The sequence below is a fragment of the Meleagris gallopavo genome, chromosome 3, assembly GCF_000146605.3.
Source record: "Meleagris gallopavo isolate NT-WF06-2002-E0010 breed Aviagen turkey brand Nicholas breeding stock chromosome 3, Turkey_5.1, whole genome shotgun sequence".
Classification (NCBI taxonomy): Eukaryota; Metazoa; Chordata; class Aves; order Galliformes; family Phasianidae; genus Meleagris; species Meleagris gallopavo.
In genome coordinates, this window is record NC_015013.2 from 56,275,427 (window position 1) to 56,302,772 (window position 27,346).

The window sequence follows — 27,346 nt, forward strand, 5'->3', positions numbered from 1 at the left end:
GTATGAGCAATTCAGACGTTATGGTCGCTCTTCAGCGTGGGTACAGAATGCCACGTATGGAAACCTGTCCGGCTGAGCTTTATGATATCATGAAAACATGCTGGAAAGACAAAGCAGAAGAAAGGCCAACCTTTGATTACCTACAGAGTGTACTTGATGATTTCTACACAGCGACAGAAGGGCAATATCAACAGCAGCCATAGAAAAAAGACTGTTTTTTTTTCCTATTGACATAAATCATTGGCACAGACTATTACTTGGACAGACTGCTGTAACCAATTACTTTGAGTTTGGACATCTTAACCGAGTGTGGAAGCTGGAGTGGTGAAGGAAAGAGTAATTCTGCAGCAAAATAATCATGCTTTTTTTGTGGTCAAAGAAGTTCTCTTTAAATACAGCTGCAGAAACATCCCAAACCGAGCAGACCTTTTGGATTGGGAAGGGAGGCAGAAGGAAAGCTTATTCACCTGTGCCATTTTTCAAAGCCTTCTTAGGCTCAAAATCATGGAATGCATTGCAAGGATCCCTTTATAAAAGGCATACCCAAACAGCAGCTTTCAAAAGAAAAAGGAACAACCCCGTCTTACATGTTTAAGGTGTTCTTCATGACAAAGTCATCACAAATGCAGCATATTATTAAAATTGTTTCTGTATCCTTGTTATTTCACACTAGTAGTTGGAATACCATCATCTCTTGTCAGACTTTCTAAATGGTGTAATGATTTCTTTTAAGGAAGGGCTATGCTATGGATGTAGTTCTTTACATTGACAACAATTGTTTTACTGTTACTCGTGAAATTTAAAATCCTTTTCAAAGCAATGCAACAGCCATGTGATGCAGAAGAGCATCCATGAAGGTAGACTCAGCAGCATGCCCAGCTCTGTGTTCAGCCTCCAGTTTCCCACAAGGCCTAAAGTCATCATCTGAAGTCAATGGGAAAGCACAGGATGGTGAAGGAAGTTCATACATTCATTGCAGTCACTGCTACCCATGAAAATATTTTAAGATTATTTTTTAATCATCTGTGATTATTCGAGAATATTTCTTCATTTTTGCTGCTTCAATCAACTAACCCTAAAGCTGTTCTAAAGCTCAAACTAGCTCAAGCACAGCCCAAACCAATTTGTGGAGAGATGCAACAGGACACTATAACTTTCCTCATATATAAACCTGTAGTTCTAAAAGGAAATGCAGTTTGCTATGCTCTATATATCAAATTGTTTTTATCAAAGTGACCAAACTGATGAGCTAGTGCAATTACAGTGCACCTACAGAATAGATGTTTGTTTTTCTTGTGGTTACACTGGCTCTCACCACTGAAACCCAGGACATCTTTGCCACCTCTCACCTTACCCAGTTATTCAGGCAAACGGTACTTTGCAGAAGCTTCAGACTCTTTTCATTAAGCTTTGGTGTGCCTGCAGCTAAAGTTCAGCAGCATCAACAATCATTGCTTTTTCTCCATTGGCTTCCTTCAGTCAAACTGTGCTGTTTAAGCAGACTATCAGTTAAATATGTAAATATTGTTTCTATTATATGGTGATTTTTAATTTTAATAAACACTTAGCCTGAAACAAGTTGTACAGTAGTAATTTGGGACAAAAAAAAAGCCTTATATTCTATCTGTAGCAGTAGGTTCACATGGAACATCTGCTCATTACCATTAACGAGTTTATTTTACAATGGTAAACATTAATGGATGCTGCTTGCTTTATATCAGTTCAGCCTGAAGCCACCAAAGCAGCCAGCCATTTCTGCACCTCTGAGTTTCTTTTTGGAGGGGAGGAAGAGATGTATTCTTCAGCTGTCCTTTAAAACAGCACCTCCATGTCCTTTAACGTAACATCCTTTAAACACTGTGGAAAAGATACAGATGAAAATTGGTAACAACTTCACTACAGGTTTTGTTTTAATTTAAGGAAAGGGAAAAAAAGATAGACACCACAACCTAGTTTTTCAAACCATTGCCTGAGGTCAACAAAGGTATTCTGGGAAGTCAGAGCATGCATGGAAACAGCCCTTGCTCAGAGAATAAAAGATTATTGCTAATATTACGCAAGCCTGCTCACATAAAAGCTCAGACCAGTGACAAGTGTGTCAAAGCACAGCAAGAGGTCATTTGAAATACTATGGCTTTAGCCTACTGTTTGACTGTTATTGTCCCAGAGCAATTTGTACTTAACCTTCTCATTCAAGGGATCAGCACTCAGTGTATTGTAGTGTACCACCAAAATATTTTTCAGTAGTTGGAATAGTTTGTGTCAAAGAATATTTTAGAAATTCTATGAATTAGAGAATGTAGGCCTTTAGAACTACTGGTGCCAGATAACCTATATTTAACAGAAACTGTTCAACACACAATACCAGCACTGGCTCCAGTCCCACCTCTTCAGACAGACTGAAGACTCACCAGAGCGATTGTTCATCCGTATTTGAACAGCCTGCCCCAAAGAACCTGCAGGAGCGTTCACACCAGCGAAGGGCTGTTGCAGTGTCACGCAGGAAAGCTGCACCACCTAGTGACTTCAGCATGAAGCAAAGGTTCTCACTCCAAACTGAGTTTCCTTCCATCATGAGAAACAGCACAAACTGTTCATTCCAAATTACATTAAAAAAGTTCTGCTTTGTTTTAGAGCAGTTCTTCAACTCCCATAGGCACAGTACTTTCCCAGTAGTGGAAAACACTTCACTCTCACAGACTGAAATGGCTGTAAGAAAACTATTTTCAGATTTACCATGCTCCAGTCTTGCTCACCAGAGCTACATTTCTTTAAACTCAAGACCATCTCATGTCAATCACTATGGCAGTTCAGCCTCAGTTTATGACCTTCCCTAATCTTCGGCTTTACTGAATATAACTTTTATAAAATGAACAAAGCTTAATATAATAATTGAAAATTTTATTATAATAAATTTTTCAAAGTTTAACATATACACTTAGTGGAAATTTATATGATATTAAAACAAGTTCCTTTACAAAACAAGTTAGCTGAAAAAAATAGCAAGAAGATAGATAAGACCTCATTTTGTTTCTTTTATGAGGTCTTATTTGGTCAGTTTAGTCCCAGGAGGGTAGTTCTCAGGTCAAAGTTACAGTATTTTTGAAGAAGCGAGCTATTTTAGCCACTTGTTACAAGCCATCTCATTTCTAGGAATCAACAACAAAAGAAAATACTTAATTTATAAAGGCATCAAGCAACGGATGAAGAATATTCCACATTGTGTAAATTGATGCAAGTACAAGAGACCTTGATAGCAGTTACTTAAGAATTTAAGATGTATAAAATACACTGATTTTTAATATTGATCCATCTCAAATAACATCCCCATATCAACCATAAAAGCAGAAGTTCGGGTCTGTACTTACGTAGCTCTAAACCTAATACAACTTAACTGACAAACGTTTAATAAAACATTTAACATAATAATGAAGAGGGCATCTAAGAGTAGAAAAAGAAGCATCTAACAACAGTATGAGATTGATAAAGCAGTCCAGTAATTGCTAATTTTGTTAATCAAATATTATTCCTTTGCTTTATGAGTGAACAATACGTGTTTTCTTGAGGTTGAAGCCTCTTCATGCTTCCCCCAGCCTCTGCCAAGAGGTGTGCCAGCAGTACCTGCTACTGTGGATTTCAGGTTAGCCAACAAACCTCTTCTGGGTTTCTGCTGTTTCGAGTCCTCAATAGAGAAATGCTTTTTGTGTCCATCAAGTTCTTTTTGCAGGGAAGACACTGTTTCTTCAAGCTCAAGAACACGTTTAGCCCAGTTCTGGAGACTATTCATTTCTTGATCCTGTGAGCATAAGGCTGCATTAGCTGCATGAACACTCTGAAGTCTTTTTCATACAAGTGACTTCCTATTTCAGACAATTTTATTGTTTTTGGTAAACAACCCTATGATTACTATATCAAGTTGCTATTCAGCAGCCATTTCTTCTGGATTACTTTTATATGATTAAGAGAATGGCAAACTATTGGGCCAACAGATCTACTTAGGGTCTGACTTAATAAACTGACACTAAAATGCTCAGCCACATCATGTGAACAATTTCATTTGTTCTAGGAACCAAATAAAGAAGTCTTTCCAGTATCCAGCTGCAAGCTTACTATTGAAACAAAACTGGTCAAATCAAAATTCATATCATAGTTACAAAGTCTGCTAACCAGAACTGAATTACTTTCTTTGAGTGAGCAGAACACAGTCTTAAAGACATTCTCTAGACTTCATAGTTAACAAGACAACACCTTCCTAAGTGTTGTGTTCATTTTAAGAAAAATTAAGTTGAATATAATTAACTTTCAAACTGAGACTTGGGACTTAAATGCAGAATGTAATTTAATATCCATGGAGAAGAACAACATGACAGCCTTTTACATGGTTTCATTTGCAGTTTACAAATGAGGCATACATGCAATATATACCTATATACATCAAGAAGCCATTTTTTCAGTTGTCACTTTGGCAGCCATTAGTTGCCAGAGGTCAGGTGCTGTCCCCTTCACAAAGCTTTTGAATTTTACCTGCCCAAAGCTATCAGCCAGCTCAGCCACCTCTGCAAGAGGGGTAGGACAGGTTTCAAGCCAAAACCCGCAGGGTTTTGTTGCATTAACGCTAGTGTACCAACAGTTTGCCTGTCTTCAGCAAAACACATTGTGATTTGAGAGAATTCTGCAAGAGTTCCAAGTTGTATTTTCTGTGCTTGACAACAGGTTAGGGCATCTTTAGGTCAGCAAGAATTGTCAGCACAGTCAGTTTCCCTATTGACTACATCCATCACTTAATAATAAAGGAATCTTACAACAAAGGAGAGGAAAAGAGTTTTATAACACCAGACACAAAGCCAAGGTGTGAAATCTGAGGGCTGTATGCTCAAAAACAATTACTAAGACTGAACATTGTTTGCACATGTAAAAACATGTAGAAACAGCCAATATAAGTACAGAAACAAGCCATATTAAAGTTGTTTTGAAAAGGCTGACAAACCTTAAGCATGATTGTATGCTTCAGCCTGCTGTTCTCTTCTACCATTTTTCTGTAGCCTTCATTAGCTTCCAGCAGTGTTTCATTTAATTTCTGTATTTTAAGCTTCAAGGATTTTATAAGCTGAAAATAGAACCACATTCAAGTTTCAAGACACCATATTTCATATGAGCTTAGTTCATGACTAGAACTGATACATACACTGAAAGCCTTTCTGATTAATACTGAACAGTGCAAACTAAGATCAAAGCAACCAAGATGAAGACTGCTTCTTCCAAATCCTAATGTCCAAACCCATAATTTCTAGCAAGACACATAGCCAGAGTATTCAAGGGCCATTGTGCTAAAGCTAATGGATTGCACAGACCTGGCAACCAAAGAACATCAGTACAGACTTCTAGAACAATCTGCTCCTTTTCCGTAAGGGTATTTAGAAGAATTCTCTCTCATCTCATATTCTGGAGTGCAGTTACAACAGAAAACCTCACTTTCTGATGGGAAGATGGATTTTAATATTGACAGATTGTCTTCAGAGGGGAAAAAAAACTCCAACCCAGAAATATTATATGGATTTATATCAACACAGTTGTAGGAAAAACTTCTAGATTGCTAAATAAAATCTGTTAAACACAGACCGAGGTGAGTGGGAGGGAAAAAAAAGTAGTCAATCACTCACACATGCACAGATACTGTGAGGTAAAACAGTGGAAGGGCACTAATCAAAGTAGCTGCTTTAATCTATGCTCACTCCAGTTATTGAAAAGAATCAATACTGAATGCTCTTATCAAGCACTGAAGCCAGATTTGCTTTCTGGCATCAAAATTTGAAACTGACATAGGAAATGGAAAATGTTGTAGAGCTATCAAGACCAGGAGTGGAAAATAAATGCCGGGGCCGTAAAACGAGACATTAAATTCAGTAAGGAAAAGTTATTTTTGGACTATACTTTTTCAATAGGAATGGATTTAAGTTCCCTTTCCATTTACATGGTATATTAGAACCAGCTGGAACTGTTTCTCTAAATCCTACTCTTATTTGTTATTAGTGAAAGGAGCAGGCCTCATCATTTCCCTTCCCTCCATCTTCTTTAAACGTGGGAAACTAGCTATAGCCTTGCAAAAAAGTTGTGTGATGTGTAGACTAGAAATACCTTTCTAAAAACAGTAGTTTTCCATAACACAGACTGAAGCCCACAACTTCAGTGTCTATATGCTATTCAGAGCTGTAGGGATCTTGTTTGTTTTAAAGAGAGACCTCACTCATTATCTAAACTTAAGTGGATGGTGGAATTCCACATTGGTTTAAGGCAGTATTTTGGCTCTAGATCTAAACTGCCACCGGATTCTTCAGCTGCTCCCCTGTGTGTGAGAAGGCAGCATTTCCAAAATGAGAGCACTGATGCCGTGGCAATTTTTACAATGCATTCCAACATAAGTCCCCATCTTCCCCTCCTCCAACCTTACATTATGATTGCCACATGACTTAGCATAGTAGTAGATACCTCTAACAAAGTGAAGTCAGAACAGCCAGTCTCTGGCATGAAACATCCACAATCGAATAATGGGTTCTTTTGTAAACTTGACACCCGCTTGCAAGAATTTCCATGCTTTTTTTTTTCTCCCCCCTTACAGTGCAGTTCTTTAAGTATGGAAACCATGCCAGAGTTTAGGACTGCTACTCCCAGATTTGCTAAACAGTAAGCAAGAGCTACCTCATCTTTCTCCATGCATTGTTTCTGCAGTCCTTCATTGGCTTTCAACATCATCTTGTCTGTAAGATCTGCAGACAAAAGCAGTTTGATTTTCATACAGAAAATAAAAAGTAATTTGAATTACAAATAGCCAGGTTAGATTCCCACCTGGTTCCATACCATTTTCAGTAGTCGGTATATCTGAATGTGGACTTCCCAGAGTCAACAGCCTTCCTGACTGTTCATGAAGTTGCCTTTCCAACTGCAATATTTTACTCTCTCTATCCTGAAAAAAGAAGAGGACATGGCAGAATTTGTCTAAATTTCCACTCAACCCCATGCATTACACCCTGTCCTCTAATTATACTACATATGCAGTTTACAAATCATTTTGGGTGGAAGTTTTGATGACTGTGGCTGAGAAATCACTGTTAAGGAATGTTGCTCTGATCACAGGAGGAAATTATTCACACAGGATACTCGCTCAGTTCTGAGGATCTGCACACTTATTATGCTGTGCAAAAGAATAGCAATTTATTGACACCAGCTACTGGATAGTCCTAGGTGTGAGTATATTCAGGTTAAGTGCTCTTGTGCAAAAAATTAATTTCTCATCATTGTTTCTTATCACATGAACTCCTTTTGGAACCAGAGACCACTATAAATAAAATAGCTATCCTGTACTAAATTGCCCACCAGCCCTTTCAGACCAGTTTTTTACTCTACACCCTCCAATTCCAAGAATATTCACATAGCCAGACTATTGTGCACAATAGCCCTCAAGGCGTTGTAATCATTGCATTACAGAGATAAATACAACTTGGCTTTAATTGAATCTTTGCCCTCAAAGATTGGGAATTTTAGATATACACTACAGGTAATGTTAGACAAAATCTCTGTCCCTATGGTAAGAATTAGCAAGGCTGAACCACTACAGCTGCTTTGAATGCTCAGTGCTAACGTACAATTCCTGAGCAATTCTGGAAAGTTAGAAAGTTAGCTTATCAGCACACAGTTTTTAGCAGTAGTCAAGTAATACCTCAACTTTCTCTTGTTCAGCTATAAATTCTTCTATGGGAACATAATGGTCTTCAATTTGTTCCATTGCACACATGTATGCATGCTTTTTGATGGCTTCTTTGTACATTTCAAATTTGCTCTCCAGTTTTTCTTCATAACTGTCTTTCATATCTTCCAAGCGGTTGCTGAGAAGGAAATGTTAGTCTTATTTAACATATGAGCATTCCAGCTACTACAACTTGACTACACATGACCAAATTGCAGTAGCAGTTATTTATCTAATTACAGATAGTGAACATAAGAGATTAAGAAGTATTTTTCTGCCTTTTGTCATTTTAATACTTAAAGATCCTACCAGATTTGCATCAAGGTATAATGCTTCAGTATACCAGAAAGCACGCTATAGGAGAATGTGCATTTAATCCCAGAACTCAAACCTGATGTGGTTATTCTGTGGTTATTCTCTTCAACGTGTCAGCAGAAGTATGCCTGTTAAACACAGCCACAGATCTCAGCACAAACTCCATCGCTCTTGTTTGAAGCTGAAAGCCATTGTAGCAGCAGACCAAAAGTAAAAGCATCCATGGTTCTTAAATGGTTTGCCACACTGTTGTACCTAAGCACTTAAATCGGGTGTATGAATCTCCAGTGACACTAAACTTTGTATTTCACAGCTGAAAAACTGGTAACTTAATACTAAGTATTAATATCCCATTTCAGTGGGAAGCAGACACTTGGATGAAAATTGCTCCTGCAGAGGAATGCAGTGCTTCATCACGAGACACCTTTGTCAACTAACTTGTTCACACAAAAGTCACAAGCACTTTATCTCACATACACAGCCAACAGCTCCCTTTCTCCATACTCCTCTTTTCCTTCTTTAAACTACAAGCAGTCAGAAACACAAACGCTCAAGTGATTTTATCCCTTATAAGATTAAAAAACCTCAATCTGAAATCAAACTGTTAAGGTCTGCTGATACATCAGAGATGCACAAGTGCTTGTAGCTATGTTACTCCTGGGAGTTTCTGATGCTTCTATGACTGCTAGAAAGTCAGATCTCCATATAATATTTTAAACTAGATGCTTTAGGTCATGCCTTGGAAGATCTGAGAAACAGAAATTGTAATTAAAAAAATCCAGCAGCATGTAATGGTAGATATCATTACACCTAATTAGGCCTGATATTTGAAGCATTTTTCCAGGGAAGCTGGGCAGGAGGGGAAGATGTCTTTCACGGTTTGCTCTTTCATTAAAGATAAATGACAAGTTCACTGTGCTTTGTTATTTCAAGTTCCAGAAGGCACACATTAGTCTTGCCACAATTTAAAAAACCAGCCCAGCAGAGACAGAATGTCAGTTTAACAGATAAAAAGCATCACTAATAGTTTTGTCTGTTTGGCCACAGGACCCCAATAATTTTGAAGACAGCGCAGGTGTTAAATCATAAAGCATGCAGTTGGCAACTTAACTTTGAGAAAGTGTTTGTTAGTAACTCAAACAGCAGGAAACTGATTTCAAGAAGAGAAAAGCAAAGAGGAAGTGAATTCAGCTTGAGCAATCTGGACACACTTGAAAAATTCCCCAAGTTAGTAACAAATTGCTGTGGCTGCCTGCATTACTAGGATACTAAAACAAGAAAACTTCATAATTCATCCAGGAGCAAGAAATCAGAAGGAAAGTTCAAAGAACTGCAATTCAAACCACCTGAAGCACATACATATATATTAGCATACAATGACCAAGTGCCTGTTTGAGAGGGATCACATGCCTCCAGTTCAAATAACAGTCTTCTGCATCTATTAAGTATGGACAACAAGACAGGACAACCTTTGTATTTATAAATTAAATGAAGTTCAACAGAAGGCAGCATTACCTTTTCATTGTACATAGGAAGAGGCTGATCTGTAAAACAGTTTAACGTTCCTTCTTCCCTTTTCAACTGAAGGTTTGAAACCAGCCAGCTCTAACTTCTCAAAACAGCACAAGCACGCATATCTTACTACACACACACACACACACACACACACACACACACACACACACGTATACATAAGTGTCTGTATTTATAAATGGGGCATTGTTTCAGTTTTCAATAGGACTGTAATACGACTTGCCTCCAGGCTTCCTCTGTTTCCAGCAGCTGTCGGAACATTGCTTCTGCCATCTCTCTACGTATGTTCATCTCCAGAAGGAGTTTACTTTGCCTTTCTGCAACTAGCTTCTCTTTCAAGTTCTCTGCAGTTTTCAAGAGATCCTAAATTTAACAAAATTCAGTTGAGAAAATAAGTTAGATGTGCATTTCAATACGCAGGCATTAATACAGACAAGACATTCACAGAGGCCTTTCTACATGCATCTTTCCAGGGAGGCTGTACCAAGGATTAAATATTATCAAACTTGAATTTCTTCTACTGCTAAGCCAACCTCCTTCCATCTTAACTTTTTATGCTATCAAATAAAATTATTGTGGGTATATTTTGGCATTCAAATATCAACTGGTAGTTTACTGCCATTAGATTGCATAGCTTTGTTCCTAAAATGCCACATCTCATCTTGTTGTTGCTGTTCTCAGAAAAGCATGAGCAGCTAAATAGTGCCGTCTCTTAAACACAAAAGATGACAGTTTTCATTTGATACAGCTTCCAGTACACCTCTTAGAGCACGTTCCTAATATCAGAGCTAATAGTAGTGGCCTTGGGTACAATTTTTAGTAGATGTTTGTCTACCTCATGACTCAGAATGGTGATGTCCACTTCTTCTTCTGCAGAGGTTTCATTACTGTCAGGAAAGTCATCCTGAGACTTATTCACATCGAAACATACAATAGGTTTGCCATCACCTCCAATTAACTTTGGTGGAAAGTCACCTAAATTTTTTGGTAGGACAGTCTGGATAACCTGGAAAAACCCAGAGTTGAACACATTGATTTATCAATGCCATCAATACTGCAGATGTCAGAATAGCAGGAAGTAGTAGCAGAAATACAGTGTTGTAATTACAATATTTAATGCTCATGGCTTTTAGCAGACAAAAACATCAATACAAAAGGTAAAAGTTCAGTATTGTAGCAAAGTGGAAATGGGAAAGATCTACTAGAAAATATAGCGGGGAATGCATAGAAAGGTGTTTTCCTAACCCACTAAAATAACACCAAGCTTCAGCATATTTTCCTGAAAAACTGATAAAAAGCTAAAGACAAACACTGCAAAACATTTACTGCTTCCTGAAATACTCCACCCAGCAACTCATCCTAGTTAAGCAAACATAAGTACGTATGTCACAGCATAGTAGAGAACCTTGAGCCTCAGAGCATGCTCTTATTTTATCATGAAAGTTGCAGCTAAAAATTATTCAAAAAAAAAATCTCTGAGACATCTGTGAGGAGTGGCCTGCAGCTCCTCACAGGGAGCTCTGTTTGCTGGTGACAGCAACAGGACCTTAAGAAACAGCATGAAAGTCAGGGAAGGGTCAAGCTTGGTGTTAGAAAAGCTTCTTTACCAGAAGGCAGCCAGGCTCTGGAGCAGGCTGCCCAGGGTATTGGTTGTGGCACCAAGCTGCCAGAGTTCCAGGAGCATTTGGACAATGCTCTCAGACAGTTTGATTTCTGGGTGCTCCTGTATGGAACTGGGAGTTAGACTCGATGATCCTTGTGGATCCCTTCCAACCGAGGATATTCTATGATTCTAGAGCAGGAAAATCAGGTGTGCTCTTACCTGTTTGGCTATAGCTGAAAATTTCATTACATGCAGTGTTTCATCATATGTATTAGCATGCTGATTGATATTTACAATCATGCAAGCTTTGCCTTTTCCACAAAAGAATGGCTGAAACAGGCGAGTCAATTTGCTCTCTCTGAATGGAATATAACTTGGCTTCATCCTCATGGAAAAAAAGAATAATGAAATTGTGAAACAGAATAAAATATGTGAAAAGGCCTGTGCAATACTGTAGCTTGGTTTAATTCTGTTTCTCTTTAAGGAAGCAGCTGAAGTATGATGCTTGGATTTGAAGCTAAACTATTTCACCTCAAAGAGCAAAGTCTTTCCTAGAGCTAATAAGCTCTCCAACAAGTTAAATTATTTAAAAGTAAGAGATGTAAAGTGTCAGCATCACTGTTACTTAGTGTTAGAAAACAGCTTTTGTCTTGCTTCAACCTCTTTTTACAAGAGATCTATCAATTGCCTAATGACTCCACCTGTATAACATGGAGGTTGAGGGGTTGAGAACAAAATAGAAGCTCTGTACACGAAGTGTATGGCTCATATGCAAATGCTAAAGAAAAAGGATTGTAGTTATGCTGCTAACTGGCTTTTTTCCTCCACTTAATTGCCTTTTTTCCCCTCAATTTCCACAGTTTTAAAGAAAGTGGTAATTTCAGGTATTCCAGTGATATCTGGAATAAAGAAGGCTTACAAGATCTTGGAAATTCACATTTTCCACTTACCACATGAATCCTTCATAGAAGCATAAAGAGATATTTAGGCTTTCAACCTAACACTCAGCATCTCGCTTACAACTTGTTACTTACTTTGGATTTTGATTCTGTTTCAGTGCTGCAATGCATTTTCCAAGGATATGAAGAGAATTATTTATGTTTCCTGCTTCTTTTAGTCTGTCCCCAAAGGCTTGTGTCTTATTACACCTCTCTGACCCAGCTAGGTCACAGAAAGTCAACCTGAATGGAAGGATTATCCAAAACACATAAACAAGCATGTTTCTAAATAGTATGAAAATAGAGTTGTGCCTCTTTTTCCTTCAGATATCTCAAGTGTAAAAGCGTGACTTATTTCAGCCTACCTAGATTACAGAGTGAGCTGTACTTATGTATCTCATCTGGAAGGCACTATGCAGAGTATTAAACACAACAGCACTGAACTATCTTCCCCGTGAATATAAGATTCTTGAATAAGATTGCTGCTCTATTCAGCACATTCAAAGAAGTCTGCTTATAGGCTTCATTTAAAGCTGTGTAGGCATTCTTCCAATAAAAGTTCCTTCAGCTAAACTTCAGAGTAAGATACAGAGAAATATTTCTACTCCTGTACCTATCAGGTTTCCAGCCAGCTTTATAAAACCAGGGCAGTTTGGATTTCCTTCTCAGCTCTCAGATGATTTTTTTTCATTTTTTAAATGAAAAGAAAAAAAAAAACAAGGACATACTACAGTTTGGCATGCTTACGCCCTATCAACTTTTCAAAAACACTTGCATCCTAGTAGTCAGCTGAAGCATTTACTTACTCAGAAACTCCAAGAACGTGTGGTTGATGTTCATCAGTTAGAATCAGTAGCCGGATTGAAAATATACTGTGACTGGAATGTAAAAGGAGACATTTTAATAAACTAGAATTACAAGAATTAGGCAGACACTGAAGTAATATTTGTATGCTACAGAAAATTCTGTGCCAAAAACAACCCCGCTAATTTATATCAGTTACCTTTGCAATCCATTTATCCAACAGCAAAAAGCAGCAATACGAGTTGTATTTTGTGGCTTTTCATTTCTTTCAATAAAAGGAGAGGGAAAAACATCACATCAAACCTACAAGCTGTCTTGGAGAAAGAAGAAGCTAATTCCCCGTAGTTTACTGATCAGAAAATGAATGCTCACACAGCCACTTAGTGTACAAAATGTAGACAGTATGTGAACTCATTAAATTTGAAGCAGTAACTTCTAAGAAATGAATAGGTTGAGGAGTAAGTTAAGGTTCAACAGTCCTGTAATTCTGCTTAGTTCTTAACATACGCAGTTATTCATTGAGTTTCAAAATTATTCCATTTTCCAGAAAGATTGGATTTCTAATAATTGAAAAGTTGTTATTCTGTTTTAGACATCAAGCTACAAAGACAGAGTAACAGACCTCTTATGTGAAACCAAGAGAAAGTTCCACAACCTTATAAGCCCTGTCCCCCATTTTATCCAGTAAATCAGGAAACACGTCCTGTAGAAGACAAACTTCTCCAGGACAGATTTAAAGCAGTGCTTTACACCTCATCACCAGCCCACAATTCAAGAGAAGTTTCTTAAGAAACAACACAAACCTGAAGAACATACAGCACAGTTTGGGAACAAGCTAAGCAGAAGTTGGGGTACTCCCTGGAGCAAAGAGAATAATATTCCAGACACAAAAACTCTGCCAGACAAGCACACATTTCTTTTCTGCACTACTTTAATCTTGACTGAAAGTCACATGGAAGTACCACTTGAAATTTGAAGGAAGTTGTCTTTAATACAAAAGAGTATAATTTTCTTTTTAGAGAAGGAGCAGGCTCAGTAGCACTATGTCTCTAGTAACTAATATACAGCATGCCCTTCTACAGTTAAAGAACAAATATTAAGAGGACTTTAAAAACAAGTAGGAAGATAGTTTCTATAGCAAGTATACCACTTTTTTCATATATTCCCTCCTACTCAGTTAAAACAGATTCTCCCTGACCCCTCTCCCAGAGAGCTAAGAGCTGGTGTCTTAATTCTTAAGAGATCGAGTAAACTCAACTACAAAAATGCAGTGTAACAGAACCTAGATAATCTAGAAGCACCAAAAGGCACTGCAAGACTCATTCCTTTTTACATTCCCTACTGACAGGCTCCAGGTCTCCAGGAATTATACTGCCAGTATGAAGAATTACCCGGCTTTTTCCTCTGAAGTCCTCACATAGCCATTCCCACTCAGAAGGGTTAACACTTGCCAAAGAGCACAGTACTGTTGGCACTCAAAACAGATGTGATTTGATCATTTTGGTTGTCCAAAGGCATTGAATAGCAACCCAACTCCTGCTACTGTTACAGTTCTGGAGTTGTGGAGAGGCCTCCACACTCATCCAAGCTGAGTTTCAGAATGTCATAACAGAACCAGAGCAATCAAGGAAAGTCTTAAGATATTATTGAATATTGGCTCATTTAATAGGCACTCTGAAGTTTTCACCTCCCTCCCCCTCCTCCTCTTCTTAAAAGAAAAGACAGAGCATGCTTATGATTAGAGGAACAAACCTCCTGCTTGATTGCTCATTCATTCTAGTACAAGCAAAGCTTCGGTTCTTGTTTCCTATTTTTAGTATTTTGCAGCCTTCTTCAGTGCTCTGAATGTTAATCCACTTCAAGTCTGCAAAAAAAGACCTTTCACATATACTTTTGATCAAAGACACTCCATGAAACTGCCCAAGGTCATAAAATAGTATTGTTACCTTTAATATAAGAGTTTCCTCCTTGATCTTCACAAATTCTTAACACTCTACGCTTCTGATTTTTTAATGTAGATAATACACTTAAGAGGTCATACACATACTCATTATAGATCTCACAAAAAGAAACCCACACAGTTGCTTGTGTTCTTTGGTGTATATTGGTCTGATAGGCGTCAACTGGAACACAATTCTCTGCTAACCAAAAAGGAAAACTAGTTCAGCGGTCAAACAACAATACTGATAAACCTCTAATAACTTCAGTGGTCTCTCACACCAAGGTGAGACATAAAAACTTTTTAAATAAGGTGGCTTTTATATATGTGTTTCACAATGAGATATGCAGTGCAGGATAACTGACTGTACTCAAAGAACGTTCAAGCAGCCACCTGCACCCAGAACATGCACAGGATTTAAGCTGTCCTCCCTCTACTGCAAACTTCCAGCATTTTGTTCATTTGCTTTGCAGATTGAGATCTCCTTCTTCCCACAAAAGGCGAAAAGCTACACAGTCATTCCTCCTCCCAAGTTCAGCTATTTAAATTTGGTAAAGATATAACTAATATTAAGATTTTTAAATCTACCTATAACTACTCACTCTAAGTTCCAGAGTTTCTAACTGTTTTTTTCCGAATCAATTTTCCACTTTACCTAGTGAATCAGAAGGCAGATTTCTTGAAGTGCATTTGGAAGAAGTTGGCTCCACGTGACACATATTTGCAACAGTATTTGAGACGCTTTCAGTCTCCTTGAGGAAATAAGAGATGGTTACAACCAAACAGACAATGAGACTAGCAGAAGTGAAACATGACAGTAATTCTAGTATTTAGGTTTTAAGTATTGATGTAACAAACTGTTAAATTAACTTTACTCAAGCTGTAGATGAAATGCTTCTAAAAATACCGTGCTGACAACCCAGAATGTCTTTACGAACTGCTGTTTAAGTCTGACCAATATTTCGGCCAACAAACCATATTGGAGAAACAAGTCTCTTCAAGGGGCAGAGGGCAGGATATGGGGCAGAGGACAGACTGAAGCAGCAGAGGTCACTTAAAAACATAAATAAACCAGACATGTATTATGTCTGTGAGCGTTTGAGCCAAACTTACTTTAAGACCTCACACAAGCGAGATCTTCATAAAGCACTCAGATCTCATAAACCACAGCCTTTAACTATGTTAAAAGGCCATAAAAAAAAAAAGATCTTGTATAGATATCAGTGTAGTTTGAGTATACACCCTTGCTGAATTTCTTCACAACAAAATCATTTAAAAAACCCATCGAGGTTTATCAAGACATAGGCATTAAATTGCCTCTAGGACAACAGGTGAAACAAAGTAGCAATCTCCACTACTGAGAGATTCCTGTATCTTCAGGTATTACCTTCCTTCCTGCCCCCCATCCCTTCTCCCATATCTTAAACACCAGTACAAGCTTTCAGTAGACCATTCACACTGACATCCCAAAATCCAGTCTTGATAGAGGTTCACCTTACAGTAGAATAGGGGAATGGACACACAAAAGCAATGCAGTGTTCTAGCTATCAGAATCCAGGGGTAATTTATTATGGAATGCCTATTGATGCCTACGTAACTCATCTTGGTATATATATTTAACATAGAATATCTACAGACAAGTAGGATCTTGCACTTTAAACATAAATATGCTATTTTATTGCCATTTATTTTAGTTAATTTTGCATTGCCAGTGTGCTTATGTTGCTTGAGTAATTAGAAGAAGGGACTCTAATCATTTACAGTTTATCAAGCACAAACTAAATTCTATAGCAGGATACGGGACTTAGCTGTGTGATACATGTATGTCAAAAACAGAATGTAAAAAAAAATATTTATGGATGTGACCTTTAATAAATTTTCGTAAAGAGATTTCAACAAAATTAAGTGAATTACACACTCTATTATATATTATTCTTCAGATCATAAGACTACCAGAAAAGAAGGTGAAGACTATCTAAAAACAGGCAGGAACATGGACTGATAGTGCTTGCCTATTACAGAAGTTAATACTTAGTAGTGAGTAAGGGAATGGGAATGGACGTGCAAGTAAAGCAGCTTTTAATCCAATAAAAAGCAATATTTAATCCAGTGGAAAAGAAAAACAAGTAAAGGGAAGGGAAGCAAAGAGGGTCAGAAGTATGCCAAGCGTGTTTTTGCACCAATACTGCATAACGAACCTAGAGAGGAAAACATTAAATACAAGTGTGTTACAGTAATTCAGAGCAGTTTCTACAGAGAATGAAAGCAACAGCAGATTCTTTCTGCATGACATGTAAGTTGAGCCTGGGAAAAAAGCCTACTGAAATCCATGTAAACCAAAACCAAGCTCACCAAACCATATCTGCTCTCAGATTACAAGCTTGAGTGAGCATTCAAACAGCTATGCTATTCACAAGTTACCAAGCAGCATGCCTTCAGCAGGGGGACAGCTGAGCTATCACAACGTATCACAACACATACACAAGTTCTTGTCATGCATTATTTTCTTGATGCATTTTTACCTTTCTTTCTTGATGGTGGAGTCTTGCTTGCTTTTCACTGTAGTGCATCAGCATCTAGATCATCTACTGTAACTAAACTATTAGCAAAGTCAGAAGGTGATTTAACAGAAAGGAATGTTTATGAAGTATCAAGTTCTCTTTCAAACACAGTATTTGACCTCCTGTTCTAGACCTTGAGTTCCTGCTTGTTCCTTCTCGCAAGCTCGTAGATTCCATAAAGATGTTCAGAATATTTACCCACTACCCTCCTGATATTGTCAGTTTTTCCTCACCCTCTCCAAAAATGCATAAACACACGCATAGAATATGAGTGAACTTTTAAGACTCTTGAAATAAATATGTATTCTCCAGCATCTTTTAGGTTTTTCATCTGAGGTCTTATCTCAAAAGTTAACTAGACTGCCTCAAGTTCAGTTTGCAGAATTTAATCTAAACAGTAGACTTTAGAGTGGAATTTTACATATGAATGTGAGTCACAGAAGGATATTCTTTCAGACATAACTGGAGCTACAAGGATGCTGGTATTAACAACCACCGAAAAAAGAAAACCCAGGCAATTGTTACTTCTACAATTCTCAGAATTCATTTCAGACTTGCTTTGAATCATAATCAGCTGAAATGACTGAATTCTGCCATTAAATATATGGAATTATACTTCTGATTTACCAGAAGTAAGCGATCAGACATTAGAAAAAAACAAAACAGACATCCTGTGAAAACTGGTGATTGGAATAAGGAGTACAGAACAACCAAACACACCAGGGTGCCCATTTTTCAGGTGAGAGCTGTTTCTTATTCTGCAAATAATAAAATACACTCACTACAGCTGCCATAGTAGAGACTTCTCTGTCCTGCCTACAGGCTTGGTGCTGGTAGTCTGCAGATGTGACCCAAAAGATCCACTTTGCAACAAGCAGGTTTTAGAAGGTCAAATCATATAATCATAGAATGGCTTGGGTTGAAAAGGACCACAGCGATCATCTAGTTTCAATCCTTCCCGCTATGTGCAGGGTCACCAACCAGCAGCCCAGGCTGCCCAGAGCCACATCCAGCCTGGCCTCAGATATCTCAGAGACTTTCCAAAGGCCAGTGCCACCAGTGTCACAACTGCTCCTCTACAGAAATCCAGGCTTTGCAACAGTTTTTGTGTTGAACTACATGGTGCTGCCCTCTGTGGAAAGTTCTTCCAGTTTACCCTCTGTCCTGAACGCAGCCAGTTGCCTTACTGCTCCAGAGCTGACAAAGAATCCATGCTGTACATTAAGATAAATCTAAAGACCCAACAGTGAAACATTTACAAGACTACTCTATTATGAATTTTTTAAACTCCATTCAGTAATTAGGAAGTATATAGTCACTGACCTCTTTCAGTGATGCCAGAAGAGCGGCTTTTATGATTTCTTCTTGTTTAACTTGTGCCTCTTCTAATTTCTTAACATCATTACTCAAATATGGCTTAAAATTCATCTTCACATACTGTCTGCCTCTTATGTAGTTAAAAATCATGTCAAGTGAGCGAGGTAAAATACCCAAGTCTTTTGAAGTTCCTTAAAATAAAGAAAACTTAGGTATTTGTACAAGCTTCTCATGGAGTCCTGACTTGGTTGTTACAGTTGCTTTTTGGTATGTAAGTAATACCTTGGATAGTGTATGTCTTGCCTGCATTTGTAACGCCATAAGTAAATACCAGTCCATTTACTCCATTAACATATGCTCTCACAATCTCTTTTGTTGAGCCTTCAAAAAATTCGCTTTGAGTGGTTTCTGGCCTAAAGACCTTGGAGAAGGGAATGGAAAAAAGAAAAAACAACAATAAACACAAAGAAGTTCAGCATATCACAGTACTCAATGGCAGTAACTAGAAGATAACGGATTAGTTTTGTGCCCTGCCTAAAAATGAATTCAACATCTTCTGTTGGGATGTTACAGGATGCTTGCTTAATCCTAAGAGGTACTCAAACCTGCACTTCACTATTTTTTAATGTTCTCTTACTTCTAAACTTATCTGCCCAGAATACTACTCATTAAGCATATTGTTCAATGGATACTTTCAACAGCTCTGCTAGCAGTGAACAACTCCTTCCTGCTCCGTACCAACTGCAAATGACTGCTGAAAATCAGCAGTTACAATGGTCTAAACGCAAGCCATTTGTTTTTCTAAGGAAAAAGTATCATGTGTAATTCAAAGAAGAAAAATCAAATTATACAATGTCATAGGAAGTCTTCTTCAGTTGAAAAATACAACTAACTATAAAATTAAAATTAAGAAAAAGCCTGCTTACCCGAGAAAAGGTGAATTTATGTACAGAGTGACCAATTCCTCTTTCACAGTTTTTCATTGCAGGAGATTCTTTGGGTGCATGAAGAATTACTGTCTGGGGATCTTCAATAGTTACACAACCCTTAAAAACAAGAAAAGATGAACCAAAACATGCCTATCTGGAGAGCTATGAAAACTTGCAAACTTTACAGATGATAGTCTCTTGAAGTATGTATTTACTTCACATAAAAGCCAGAGCATAAATAAAATTAAGGTAATTGTCTAGAGTCTTCTAAGAGGTTTAAATTTTTACTTGGATTCCTTCCAGCAATTTCTCTCTACTTCCCTGACTCTTTCTTCTCACTCTCCCCTTTCTTCCCTTCTACCTTTCTCCAACTCCCTCCTTCTATCTTCTCTCCTCTTTCCCCTCTCCTCCTACTCTTCCTTCTTTTTCTGCCTTTTTCCCCTCTTCGCCCTCCACATTCTTTTCTTCCCCTTTCTCACTCTCTCCCTTCCCTACATCTTCTCCCTCCTCCTCTCATCTTCTTTTCCTCTCTTTTCTTTTCCCTTTCTCTCTTCCCTCTCCTCTCCACCACGTCTTTTTTTTTTTCCCCCACCCACAACTCATCTTTTCCAAACCCTCATATCTCATAATTGAAAGTTGCAGCACTTTGTACAGCTATGGAAACAAAGATATAAGAAATGTACCATTTTCCCCTCTTAAATCATTTTTAGTGTGAAACAAGCTACAAATAACATACATGAAGTAAATTTGCAACACATCATTTGACTGGTAGATGATGTTACAAGTAGTGAAGGAATCTGAATTAGTTTCAGATCTGAGTTGATTGCATTTTCTCAACTGAGTAAAGGCAAGATACAATTAACCAGCACTCACTTAACTAGATAAATATAAAATGTAATATCATAGGAAAATTGATTTTACACCCAACCATCAACATAGCTTGCCAGTATTTTGAAGTACCAGCAGTAAGGATTATCAGTTGTGGCTAAACCTGGAATATGTGTTCAGAGGTTGGCCAGAGCTGACCATACAAATAATACACACATAGCACACACCTAGGCCATACTGCTTGTTTTTCCTTAGAGTCTCAATCAACAACTCAGTTTGTCAACTGGCTTAGCCTTGCTAAGAAGCTTGGTACTGAATTCGGATCAGTTACTTACTGCATCAGACTCATCCTATACTCTCTGACACTCTCTTCACATTGCCAGGATCAGGAATGCAGGCTAGGCATACTAAATCCCTCCACAAACTACACTACTGGTATAGGAGGAATCCTACACCAGCAGCACATCCATCAGCTGCCTCCACTGTCATAGAAACTTGTGAGTAGAAGCCCTAAAGTAGTTGGATCTGCAGATCTGAAATTCATCTGGTACCACACCACTCTCATCATTTCCCCCAGCCAGCCTCACAGCTTTTAAAATTTTTTCAGCATTTACTTTCTTTCTTCATTGCATGTAAGAGCACACAAATAGTTTCATTTATGGTCAAGTATTCCAAATTTTCCCATTCCAAAGAAGAATAAGAGAATAAGAATAATCCAACCTGTAAGATAGTTGGATTTTGTAAATCAGTGTAATGCTATAGCCAGCTTAGATTGCTGAATGATGCCAGGCTGGAAATACCGTGGCAATGCATACTAGCCAAAAAGGAACTGCTTTTCCTACTGAAAACTTTCAACTCTAGCAGATTCGACACTAGAACACACACAACAATAAAATAAAATAGCACATCTTAAGAAGCAAAGAAGAACAAATATTAAATCCTTCTTCAAATAGGTCAGGAACAAGAGGTCTAACTGAAACCCACAGGGCCTTGCAAAAATCAGGATTGACAGATAGGACCGCAGAGACCTCATCCTCCAGGAACAGCTTAACAAGTTATTTGCATCAGTGTTAACAATAAAGGGGTGGAGAAAGAGCAGTATTCTTGTGTGATTGCATGTGCACATGTGTGTGGATGTGTAAAACACCGCAGCGTCTAAGATTGACAGAATAAGTTTTAGAAGTTGCAGAAAAAGTTGAGAAGAGCAGCAAGTCAAGCAGGACCAGGGATTTCAGGCATTCTCAAGCGACTCAAGGGTCAAATACCGGCATTATTCATAGAGATGTTTGATAGCTTTCTTTAAACTTCTTTGCTTCGTGAGCCATGGGCAAATATAAGAGTGACAACTACTTTGAAATAACGTACCACTGGAGTTTCACAGAGCTACGGGTGTGCATGTCTGTACTGTGCACATTAGAAAAAATGGCGATAGTCATATTCACACAAGCACCCACTAATAGTATTTCAAATAACTACAGGACTCTCATAAAAACAAAAAGTCCCAGCTTACAATAGTAGGTGTTCTCTGGCAGAGAATAAAAACTTATTTCTTAATTCTACAACCAACCTGAGTTTCATGGTTTTCCAGTTCTGCTACAGAAAAGGGTCTCACCCTCAAGAAAACTTTCAAAGGTTGGTAGGCCTATTGACAAAAAAAAAAAGAGATGTGTTGTTACAACAGCTACTTCTTCAACAGAACACTCCCCAGATGATATCAGAATACATCTCCGATGCACTATTTGCTGTTCTTAATGCCTCCCTCTCTCCTTGTGAAGGTCAGAGCTGTCATTTGCTTCTTGACATCCTCATGTCCTAAATCTGTGTTTGTTTGGGTTTTTACGATGTCAGCACTGGGGCTTTTAAAAGAGCATGCTACGGGAGGTGTAAACTGCACTGCTTCCACCTTCTGGCCTCCCTCAGTATTGAATTCAAGCTTTAGTTTCTAATTGCTGCTCCACAGCTGTGCACTTCCACTTAGCAGGGAGCACGTCGAGCCAACAGGCTGACCTCAAGAGCTCCCTGCTCCCCAGCACCACCGGGCACCTTCCTCCCACAACAGCTGCGACGAGCTCTCACTCACTCCCCGCAGTTGAGCCCTTCCACACTGCTCTTTTACACAGGAGATGCGTTACAAAACGGATTCGCCTCTCCTGCTCCTCTTCGCCAGACAACTACAGACTCCTAGGTGAGGATTTACCCACCAGGTCCAGGAAGGAATCTGACTCCGACGCGTCGGATAGCTCCACAGAGACGCGGTTTTTCCCTTCATCATCCATTGCTCTGAGCGAAGGCACACGAAAAAAAAAAAAAAGGCGCACCGTTCTCTCACAGAGCAAGTGAAAGCGCACAGAAACAAAAACAAAGAGCACAGCAGCCGCTTCGTAAGAAAATAAGGTCCTCAAAGCAAGACAGCGCGACAGAAGCTTAAGAAACAAGCGGCGCTTGGGCTGCATTTAGAAACCTTCCAGTAGGAGCACGCTAACTGCCCCAGCTGGGCATCGCCCTCATCCGCCGGCACAGCCCGTGCCCACCTCCGTGCTGCCCCGCCCGCACCGAGCCCTGCCCAGCAGCTCCCAGCAGCCTCCAACCGCCGCTACCTCGCCGCGCGCGAACCTGCAGGACACCCCCGCACGGCGGTGCAGGGAGCATTTTGGGCGGAGGGAAAGTGGGCTCTGATTGGCCGACGGGAAGGGGGCTGGGCGGACGCTGAGCTCGGCGTCGCTCCCTCCGGCCGGAAGGGGGTGCTGTCGCACAGCGTAAAACTTGAATCTATGCTGCCGCCGTCGGAGGGGCTGCTGCTGGGCGGGACGTGGCGGGCTTTTATCGGGACGAGGGGAGAGCTGGGGCTGAGCGAAAGAAGGGCGGGCTGCCGGAGGGAGGGTTGGGGGAGAGGTAGGGCTACGTAAATATTTTCATCAGAAGTTGTACAGAGTTACTGTGGCCGCTGTGTAACTGTTTGGTACCATTCGGTGTGCTTGTGAGGCATTAAAAAAGCAATTAGGAAGGCAGGGGAGAGTCACAGCCCTCTAACTCCTTTGGAGAGCCCTGAGTCAGAAAGGCACCGGGCTAAGCAGGGGGATGATGGGTGAGAGCGAACAGCTGATGACATGCAAAGGCCAACCAGCCTCACATACGTCCCTGCTCTGTTGTCTGCCCCAGCTCACACCCTCCTCTCTGGCAGGTGCCATCACAGTCCTTGCTGTGCTTCTCAATGCACTGTAACAACACGCACCTGATTTTAAAAGTAAGACTAAAAATACTTGTCAGGAAGCTCACTGTTCACATATTAACAGAAACTTATCTTTAGATACCTTTTTTTCCCCCCACTTTGTCGAGAGCACAGCTATTCCTACCAGCTTCTCAACAGAAGCTGGTGTGTAGCCATCCACAAATGCGACAAGGTTTCCCGCCTCTCCTACAGCTCTTCAGACTGTTAAGATGAATCTAGAGTGGCTCATCATAGCAGTTGGGAGGGACATCTATATAAGTCATCAAGTCCAACCCCTGCTAAAGCAGCTCCCTACAGCAGCCTACAGCACAGAAAGCATCCAGGCAGGTCTTGAATAGCCCCAGGAGAGACTCCACCACCCCTGTGGGCAGCTTCTTTCAGTGCTCCGTGCATCCTCACAGGAAAGTTTTTCCTCATGTTAGTATGGAATTTCCCATAGATAGGTCCTTCTAAAGCTTGAAATTTAATGTCATCAGGACAAGTGTGCAGATGAGGGACTCCTAAATCCCTTGTTAAAGGTGGGTCAAGATTTCACCCTGGTTTATTTCTTGGTGAAGGCAACAAAACATCAGGCTCCACACATACGCCCTTGTTTCTGCTTTTTTAACTGAAGTTAACTCAATGCTTGGAGAAGCCAGAACGGCATCAACTTAAGTGCACAAGAACCAATAGTAATCTTATTAACTCAGATAGCCCCAAGTTAGATTTTTCCATAAAGGATTCACATGCAACACGTCCATACAGTCAATCTCTAACCAAACTATAATGCCCAAGTACCACCTTCTCATTCACAATTCATGTATTCTTCCTGAAAAATGACACCAGGAAAATGTGATCTTCCCAGATAGCATTTTGGTTACGCCCTTATTCAAGAAAATCAGAGAACTACCACAGACTCCTGGCACAAATACAGAAACAGACAGCAAAGAAAATTTGTAAGCCAGCTTTATTCGAAGAAGATGACTACGATTTAGGCATCGGCAATAGTAACTTCAACTTCTACGCCTGGTTCAATGCTGATGGAAGTGATCTGCTTCACAATCTCAGAAGGGCTGTGCAAGTCAATGAGTCGCTTATGGATACGCATTTGGAAACGATCCCAGGTCTTGGAGCCTTCACCACAAGGTGTCTTCCTGGTAGTGATTCGCAGAATCTAAAGCAAAACCATAAACACAGGGTATCAAGCTGATGTACACAAGAAGCCCTTTCCACCTTCAGCATTTGTCACACAACAGTTATCAAAGAAAAGAACCAAGGTACACCATTATCTCTTTATAACATAACCCTCAATTTAGTAGCACTGCTTGATATCTCAACTTGTCTTTAAAAAAAAAATTTTAGGTGCTTATTTACAGAAATACAACACGGTTTCAATTAAGTTTAAATACCTTGGTGGGCATGCGCACAGGTCCTTTCACTTTCAGGTTTTTCTCCTTAGCGCCTCTGATCAAGTCAGCACAGACTGAAAACATAGAATGCTTGTAAGGCTTGTAGATCTTTTGTTTGTTGTTTTGAACAAAGACTTTTAAAAGATATGTTGGCTCAGAATAGCGTATGAAATGATCACTGCAATTCAGGTTTAAGAGTTTATCCTCATCGCCAACTACATTAAAATAAAACTTCTTACCCCACAGTAAGATAGCAAAAATCACAACAACAGAAAGTTATTACCATTTAACCCATATTTGAGCTACAAGCAACCCAAATATCAGGCAACAAGCACTGCTTCTACATTTACAATACGTGATTAAAATGCTGCCAACATCGGTTCATAAATGAGATTTACTAATGCCTTACTGAACACTGAACTTCTAACTGACCACTTAATAACAAGCATGACAGAGTATCAATCAAGAAACCAATACCTTTCAGTTCTCAGACATTCCAACAGTAACATCTAAACCCCCCAGACAAACAGAGGGATAGAAGCTCTCTTACTGCTACTCTAGTTTAAAAAAAAAAAAAGTGTCACTCACCCTTCTCAAGTGATTTTACATTGCGACTGGTCAAAGTAATTCTAATGCGATGAATTGCTACCTCTTGCTCCACAGGTGCCTTGCCAGTATCTTTAAATGCCTAAAATATGAAAATTAGATATCAAACATGACAATCAACACCAACTAACACTTCTGAAAACAGGCTTGTGGAATGTAAAGAACAATTCAGCTTTGGGACTATATTATTTGCATTACATGATCAGGCAGGTACAATGGCATGGTCCAAAACAGAAGGAATAAAGGAGGATCAGAGGCATGAGATGCACTGTGAAGAGTAACTGCTTTGCAGGGTGGAAAGCTTCGAGAACACCTCTGTCTGATTTGCCTATGTATAAAGCAGCCTGTCCAAGCACTGATCATGTCCGATTCTCTTCCTTCCCTACTAGTCTGCCCTGGTGAGACCACCATCTGGAATACTCTGTCCAGCTCTTCAGTTCAAGAAATGCAGGGAGCTACTGGAGAGAGTCTAGTGGGAGGCTACAAAGACGATTAGAAGCCTGAAGCGCCTCCCTTATGAAGAAAGGCTCAGAGACCTTGGGCTGTTCATCCTGGAGAAGACTGAGAGAGGATCTCATCACTGTTTATGAATATCTGAAGTGCAGGAACCAAACTAATGGGGGCCAGATGACTCCGTGGTGGTATATAGCAACAGAACAAGGTGCTATGGTTAAAAACTGGAACACAGGAAGCTTCATACAAACACGAGAGAGAACTTTGTTACCATGTGAGTAATGAAGCACCAGAACAGGCTGCCCAGTGAGGCTGTGGAGCCTCCTTGCCTGGACTCAAAACTCACCTGGACACTTTCCTGTGTGATCTACTCAGGAAACTTGCTTTACAGCTTTGCCATACTTATGTTCTTCACCATACTTATGTTCTTCACAGAGAGAGTGGGGAGATGCTGGAACAGGCTGCCCAGAGAGGTTGTGGATGTCCCATCCCTGGAGGTGTTCAAGGCCAGGCTGGATGAGGCCCTGGGCAGCCTGGTCTGGTATTGAATGTGGAGACCGTTGGCCCTGCTTGTGTCAGGAGAGTTGCAATTCATGATTCCTTGAGGTCCCTTCCAACCCAGGCCATTTTGTGATTCTGTGTGATTACAGAGCACTGAGGCAGATGGTCTCTAGAGATCTCTTCCAAGCCCTGTATGATTCTGTGACTGTTCTTGTATCCAAAAACCCGTGAAATTCTACCACCCTAACAGCCCCTCCATAAATTCAGTAGCGAGGATATCAGCTAAGTGAACACAACATTGAGCAAAGAGACCAGAAAGACTGACCGCACCACTTCAGGCACTGATCTGAAGAGCTTCACGCTATTAAACGTTTGGGAAAAAGACTGTATTAAAGTGGACACACCAAACCAATAAAAGAACGGGAAACACAGCAAAGAAGCATTTTAAAATAAAAGTTAGAAGCACGGTGTTTCTCCGACCGAGCAGCTAACACGTGCCCTATTAGCTGACCACGCTGCTCGCCTAAGAACCCACACGAAGGGCAAGCGCAGAGTCCGAGCTCATCCCACGGCGGCCTACTCGGGGCCGGATGCGTACGGCCGCCCCACAGCGCTCCGCGGGCACACGCGGCACAGCCCCGCCCCAGAGCCGCGCTTCGGG

The 27,346-nt window shown here is 39.8% G+C and overlaps 3 protein-coding genes and 1 non-coding gene across 9 annotated transcripts in view; 1 reads left to right on the forward strand and 3 right to left on the reverse strand.

Annotated features, from left to right (window-relative positions):
* Positions 1–2,929, forward strand: part of LYN (LYN proto-oncogene, Src family tyrosine kinase) — a 47,867-nt gene extending 44,938 nt beyond the window's left edge. Inside the window, 1 exon segment of the mRNA XM_010708948.3 lies at positions 1–2,929. Within this exon segment, the coding sequence (XP_010707250.2) occupies positions 1–203 (203 nt within the window). The 3' untranslated portion in view covers positions 204–2,929.
* Positions 2,887–23,145, reverse strand: LOC100550690 (kinesin-like protein KIF20A). Of its 5 annotated transcripts, none has more exons than XM_019614037.2 (19): positions 23,106–23,145; positions 22,710–22,788; positions 22,076–22,150; positions 19,678–19,797; positions 19,034–19,172; positions 18,758–18,942; positions 15,529–15,625; positions 14,881–15,075; positions 14,687–14,798; positions 12,937–13,008; positions 12,227–12,373; positions 11,412–11,577; positions 10,425–10,595; positions 9,813–9,952; positions 7,715–7,880; positions 6,844–6,961; positions 6,697–6,764; positions 4,988–5,107; positions 2,887–3,796 (listed from the first exon to the last, which is right to left on the reverse strand). In XM_019614037.2, exons 2-19 carry the CDS (start codon positions 22,782–22,784, stop codon positions 3,524–3,526), a joined length of 2,439 nt encoding a protein of 812 aa, XP_019469582.1. In that variant the 5' UTR covers positions 22,785–22,788; positions 23,106–23,145; the 3' UTR covers positions 2,887–3,523. The 5 variants fall into 5 exon arrangements, with proteins under 5 accessions (XP_019469582.1, XP_010707249.1, XP_010707245.1 ...); XM_010708947.3 differs by having other exon boundaries at positions 23,040–23,142; XM_010708943.3 differs by lacking the exon at positions 23,106–23,145 and having other exon boundaries at positions 14,881–15,072; positions 22,710–23,095.
* A 1,519-nt stretch (positions 23,146–24,664) lies between these two features.
* LOC100550844 (40S ribosomal protein S20) overlaps positions 24,665–27,346 on the reverse strand; it is a 19,618-nt gene continuing 16,936 nt past the window's right edge. The window contains exons 2-7 of one of the 2 annotated variants that reach the window (XM_019614038.1): positions 27,295–27,298; positions 27,256–27,261; positions 26,140–26,142; positions 25,714–25,813; positions 25,126–25,199; positions 24,665–24,890 (exon numbers count right to left, since the gene is read on the reverse strand). In XM_019614038.1, coding sequence (XP_019469583.1) covers positions 24,708–24,890; positions 25,126–25,199; positions 25,714–25,813; positions 26,140–26,142; positions 27,256–27,261; positions 27,295–27,298 — 370 coding nt within the window. In that variant the 3' untranslated portion in view covers positions 24,665–24,707. Of the gene's footprint in view, positions 24,891–25,125; positions 25,200–25,713; positions 25,814–26,139; positions 26,143–26,267; positions 26,325–27,255; positions 27,262–27,294; positions 27,299–27,346 lie in introns of those variants that run through there. The other variant, XM_019614039.1, reaches the window with a different exon arrangement.
* On the reverse strand, positions 25,273–25,339 carry LOC116216519. Its single transcript, XR_004159412.1, has one exon. It is a non-coding gene; the product is annotated as a small nucleolar RNA U54 (small nucleolar RNA).

Coding starts and splice junctions, on each gene's coding strand:
- LOC100550690 (XM_019614036.2), bottom strand. CDS start 22,961: ATGCAGCCCAAGCGCCGCTTGTTTCTTAAGCTTCTGTCGCGCTGTCTT. Junction 22,151..22,709: donor CAGATTCCTTCCTGGACCTG/GTGGGTAAATCC, acceptor TTTTGTCAATAG/GCCTACCAACCTTTGAAAGT. Junction 5,108..6,696: donor AATGCATGGAGAAAGATGAG/GTAGCTCTTGCT, acceptor TTCTATTTTCAG/CTTATAAAATCCTTGAAGCT.